Source organism: Condylura cristata, unplaced genomic scaffold, assembly GCF_000260355.1.
Source record: "Condylura cristata isolate star-nosed mole 26May11 unplaced genomic scaffold, ConCri1.0 scaffold00003, whole genome shotgun sequence".
Taxonomy (NCBI): domain Eukaryota; kingdom Metazoa; phylum Chordata; class Mammalia; order Eulipotyphla; family Talpidae; genus Condylura; species Condylura cristata.
The window spans coordinates 78,322,722-78,327,695 of NW_004567104.1; the positions used below are offsets into that span (position 1 = coordinate 78,322,722).

The following is a 4,974-nucleotide window of genomic DNA, read 5'->3' on the forward strand; positions in this document are numbered from 1 at the left end:
CGCGGGGCCGGGGCCGGTGTGGGGCTGTCTGCGGGGATGGGGGTGCTCGGGTGCCTCCTGGCAGAGGGGGTGCGCTTTTCACCGTGGCTTGAGGCAACGGTGTGGGGCTCTGTGCCAAGCCTGTGGTCTCCCCGCACCGGGCCGACCGGGGACCGCGGTGGGGGGCTCAGCCGGCGCGTTTTCCTGCCCCACTGGTTTCAGGCTGTTCGCGTGGCACACCAGGGCGACGCCAGGGCTGGGGGGCGGGGGGCCAGGGAGGGAGTTCACGTGTCGCCTTGTGCTGCAGCTCAAGGCCCCGCCCAGCTCCAAGAAGGTCACCTTCGGGCTGAGCAGAAACATGACCGCAGGTGAGCCTGAGCCCCCGCCGCGCCCGGCGTCTCCCCCACCTCCACTGTGGGCCCGGACAGGCCAGCCAGGACCCCAGCCCTGCCCTGCCTGAGGGCTGGTGGGGGGTGGGGGACGGACGCCCCGGCCCTGGGGGCGGGTGCCCGGGAGGCCTGTCCCACAGCGGCCTCCCTGCGGCTCTGCCTGCACTCGGGCTCGAGTCGCCCCGGCCCAAGTCCCGCCAGAGCTGGTCCCCCGGCCCCTCAGCCTGCCTGTGCCCATGGGCGTCCTCCCCAGAGAAGCAGCTGGTGGCAGCCTCCGAAGGGCCCCCGGGCCCAGTGCCCGGCTGGTGGCGGCCGCGGGCACGACCTCCCCGCTGACCGTGCCTTTGCTCTGCGGGCAGAGTTCAGGAAGACAGACAGGAGCATCCTGGTCAGCCCCGAGGGCCTCTCCCGGGTGGCCTTCAACCCGGAGCAGCGGCCCCTGCACGGCGTGCTCAAGACCCCCACCGGCTCCCCGGCCAGCCCGCCCCTGGGGCCCAGGAAGCTGCCGGCCGCCGTCCCGAGCAGGCGGCCCAGGGCCGTGGACTTTTTCTAGTGCGGCCTCCGGGCTGCGTTTGTGCGGATGTTTATACGTGGCCGGGAGGGGTTTGCTGACGGCTTGTAAAGCTCATGAACCAACACAGGGCTCTGTGTGCTGCTGGGCGCCCCGGCAGGGCCAGCGCCTCATCCCGGCCTCGGGCGCTGTGCGGCCTCCTGTGGCGCTGGCCCGGTCGGCCTTGGGGAGTGGGGGGCTTCGCTCCACGTTCACGGAATTGGGCGGGTCCCGGAGTGGCCTGCTGCGGTGTCCTGCCTCCCCAGCTGGACGGGGCCTGTGGCGGGGCTGGCTGCCCGCAGGCTTGGGGCCAGTCGCACCTGAGGCGCTGAGCGCCCGGGGTCCTCGCTGGGCTCAGGTGGGATTTCCCCACCACCCTCTGCTCAGAAGCCTCGGGCCTCCTGGAGGGCAGGCCACCCTCCCCCCGCCGCCCCGCCACGCTCGGACCCAGCTCCCCGGCCGCCCCTGCGCCGCTCCCCTGCACGACCGCAGGGCACGTCTTGGGGACTCAGCTGCTGGCTCCGCGTCGGCTGGTGGGACTGAGGGCCTGGGTGAGTGGGCGCTGCGCGGCCAGCCCTGGGGTTCCCGGCAGGGCCAGTGGAACTGCGGCCGGTGCGTGTGTATGAGGACGGGGACACGGAGCCACGGCGTGTCGTGAGGATGGGGCCCGGAGCTTACGGGTTTTAGCGCCTTGAAATTACTGCTTTTATCATTCACTTAGACATGTAAGAGCCGGGGTGCAAAGGGTGAGCACCCCCAGAGACTGCGGGGAGCAGACAGGCAGATCCCCTAAAACTCGCTGCTGAAGGAGCCACAGGAGACAGGCGGGCTTGCTGTGACCTGGGGTGGCTCCCCGCCCAGGGGCTGAACCCAGGCTGCAGCGGCCGTGCGCCAAGGCCCGTCCAGGCGGCGCTGAGATTTCCTGGCGGCTTCGTGTCCATTCTGAGGACGGGCCTCGATGTGGCCGTGCGTGTGTGCCGCTCAGAGGTGGGCGTCCCGGGGACCACGCCGAGGTGCCTCCATCCGGGACGGAGCCGGGGCCCTCTGAACCCGACTGGTGCCGCTGAGTGGCCATCGGGGGACACTGGCAACAGGAAGGGGGGCTTCCCGTGCCCTGGGCGCCGGCAGCCTGATGGCGCACCTCCTGCGGGCAGCTCCGTGAGGCCTGAAGTGCTCTGCGGGGAACCCCTGGGCGCCGGGGTCTCGTTGCCGGGGAGCCCCCCGCAGCCGTCGTAGCACACACTCGCCCAGGGTGAGCAGACCCCTCGTCTGCTCGCTGCTCCCCCGTCTCTGGGGCATCCTCTCACCCTGCACCTCTGGCCCGCACCCCAGTCTCGTACGCATAAATAAGTTTGTAAAAGTGGTAGGGAAAGTAGTTTGCGCGGCGAGAGCTGGGTTCGGAACATTCATCTCTCGGAAGAGCCGTCGCTGGTGTGTGGGGCCTCCGGGGGCGCAGCGCTAACCCCACTCGGGGGGGGGGGGCCAGTCGCTGTGCAGCTGGCTGAGTCGCCCGGCTGCACTTCAGCCTGGCAGGTGGCTCCTGAGAGACGGCCGGTCGGCCAGCCAGCGGCCGGTCGGTCAGCCAGCCGGCCAGCTGCTTGAGCTAGCCAGTGGGGGACGCACTGGTGCACGTGGATCATCCTGGTTTCAGGCATAAAACATGATACGGGATTTTCATGCCCCAAACTGTCAGTGCACGTCCTGGTGCAGCTGCTGGACCCCCAGACCCAGCTGTGCGAGGTGCAGGTAGGAAGGGCTGCCGCCCCGCCCCGGGCGCCCTGCCCCGGCACCCCTCTCCAGGCGCTGGCCGCCCGCCGCCTGTTACAGTGGCCAAAGCCCCTCGAGTTCTGTTCCCGGCGAAGCCCCACACCCGCTCGCTCGCTCCGCTCCGGTGCTGAGGCCATCGGTGGGACAGAGAAGGTGTTGGCCGCAGGGCCTGCCGGGCATGCGGGGGGGCGGGGTGCTGGGGAGCTGGCCGCAGCCCCTGCAGCCCGAGGGCTGCCCCAGCCAGGGAGTGACCCTGGGGCGCAGCAAGCCCTCCTGTCGCCCACCGCCCCCTCAGCCCGCCCCAGAGATCCAGCCAGGCCCCCGCAACACTGCAGGCCGAAAGCTAGCTCCCCGGGAGACCTCCCCAGACAGGCCTCCTGCACCTGCAGAGCCCTGAAGCCCTTGCTCTGCCTTCCGGCTGGCAAGCAACTCTCCTCACCTGAGTTAGGGTAACTCGCTGTGCAGGGGAAAGCTGGAGCTTTCCAAAGCCCGAGAAGTGGGTTCCCCGAAAGGCCACCCTGGCTTCCGGGGTCTGGGCCTCTGGCTGGGAGGGCTCTGGAGCCCTGCCCTGAGCGCACAGGGCTACCCAGCCGGAGTGCGCCCACGGGCACCTGTCAGCGCCTGGCTCACCCCTGGGTTGGGCTCCTGCCCCCAAGTGGGAGGCCCCACCCTCCCCCGACTGCGTGTGCCGATGCCATGGGGAGGCCCAGCTGCGCAGCAGCAAGCAGGAGGCGGCACTGCTATGGCCGGCAGGTGCCACCGAGTAACCGCACTGCCCTTCCGTCCGTCCTTCCTCAGTCCCGCACCCCTCTTCTCGCCAAGCAACCACACCAGTGTGAGCCCGCCCAGAGGGGGCTGCACCTCCTGAGCTGGGAGAGAGCCAGGGGGCCTTGCGGGGCTGGGTTGGGCCCCTTCACCAGGCCACTACCTAGGTCTCGCCTGGCGGGGAGAGCCGGCCAAGTGGCCAGGCCGAGGGACTGCGCCCGGGCAGCGGCTGCTGAGTCCGCCGGAGCCTCTCCCGGCCCGCGGGCGGGCAGAGAGGCTCGGTCGGGTTCTGGCCCCAGGGAGCCCGCGGCCCGCGAGGACGGAGGCCAGTGCGCCCGGGAGGTCGGGGCAGCGGCCCGCGATCGCGGCGTGGACCTCAACGAGTGACTGCGCGTCCGGACCGCCGGGAACGCGCGCACAGCGCCCACCGCGGAAGCAGGAGCCGAGTGCGGTTCCGCTTTTCTTGCGGGCGGGCGGGGCGGGGCCTGGCGGGCAGGAGGCGGGGCCGGGGCGGAGTTTAGGGGCCGGGAAAGTGATCCTGGAAATCCCGAGCCCCGGGCGTCGGCGGGAAGGCTGGGGGTGCCTCAGCGTCCCTTCCCTGACCGAGTGCAATCCGTTCATAAGTAAAACGTACAAATACAGAAAAAAGAAACCCGACGCATCCGCACCGCCCCCAGGAGGCTTTACCCGCAAAGCGAAAACGGAGGTGTGCGGAGGGCTTGCCGGGCGCCCGCCGGCCCTAGGGCTCGGCCCTCAGACAGCGAGTGCCCCTGCACGAGGGGGCCCGGGCAGGGCGGGGCGGGGTCTGAGGAGGTCGGATAAGTCCATGCGATTCGATATGCGTCATTATTATTCGTTATGGAGGACAGAGCCCGGGGAGCTGGGCTGGAAGAATTCGGGTTTGGCAGAGAATGCGAGGCGAGGGTAGGAGAGCGGCTCGGACTGAGGCCCCATAAGGAACCGGGGGGGGGGAGAGGGGTGCCGCCATCCACCCTCCTCCCCATTCCTAACCACCTAACACCCCCGGGGTCCCGAAGACTGGGGAGGGGGGTGCCTCTGGGCCCCGCCTCCTCCCTGGTCTGCTGCCTGGACGTCTGGGCCACAGGCCTGGCCCTGGAAGGCTTGGGAGGGTGGGGAAGACCTGAGTCTCTGCGACAGTCCGTCCGGGGCGCAGAGGAGGGAGGAGAAGGGGCTCCCTACCTCGCCCCAGCCCCGTCTTCAGAGACCTAACCCGGAGATGAGGTTCGGTTCTGGGTCTCGAGGACCCTATTGCTGGGAGAAAGCCTGGGGCACCCTGGAGGGGAAGGGGTGGGCGTGGGGTGGGTCTCCCCTCGGGACCCTATTGCTTGAAGGTGCCGGCAAGGCCCCTGGCGGGCGGGCGGTGCGGGGCCGGGCCCCTCCCCCTATTGCTGTGAGGAGGGCCAGCCCTCCGGCCCCTCCGCCCTGGGCGCGGCGGAGGCTTCCCTGGGGGCCCGTATTGCTGAGAGCCGACCCGGCTGGCGGAGGTGCCGCGCCTCAGGCCTG

At 70.5% G+C, this 4,974-nt stretch overlaps 2 protein-coding genes across 2 annotated transcripts in view; both read left to right on the forward strand.

Annotated features, from left to right (window-relative positions):
* RRP1B (ribosomal RNA processing 1B) overlaps positions 1-998 on the forward strand; it is a gene marked incomplete at its 5' end in the record, with an annotated part of 10,427 nt that extends 9,429 nt beyond the window's left edge. Inside the window, 2 exons of the mRNA XM_012731123.1 lie at positions 171-347; positions 728-998. Coding sequence (XP_012586577.1) covers positions 171-347; positions 728-921 — 371 coding nt within the window. The remainder of the gene's footprint in view (positions 1-170; positions 348-727) is intronic.
* Positions 999-4,308: 3,310 nt separating this feature from the next.
* PDXK (pyridoxal (pyridoxine, vitamin B6) kinase) overlaps positions 4,309-4,974 on the forward strand; it is a 9,954-nt gene continuing 9,288 nt past the window's right edge. Inside the window, exon 1 of the mRNA XM_012731129.1 lies at positions 4,309-4,374. Coding sequence (XP_012586583.1) covers positions 4,309-4,374 — 66 coding nt within the window. The remainder of the gene's footprint in view (positions 4,375-4,974) is intronic.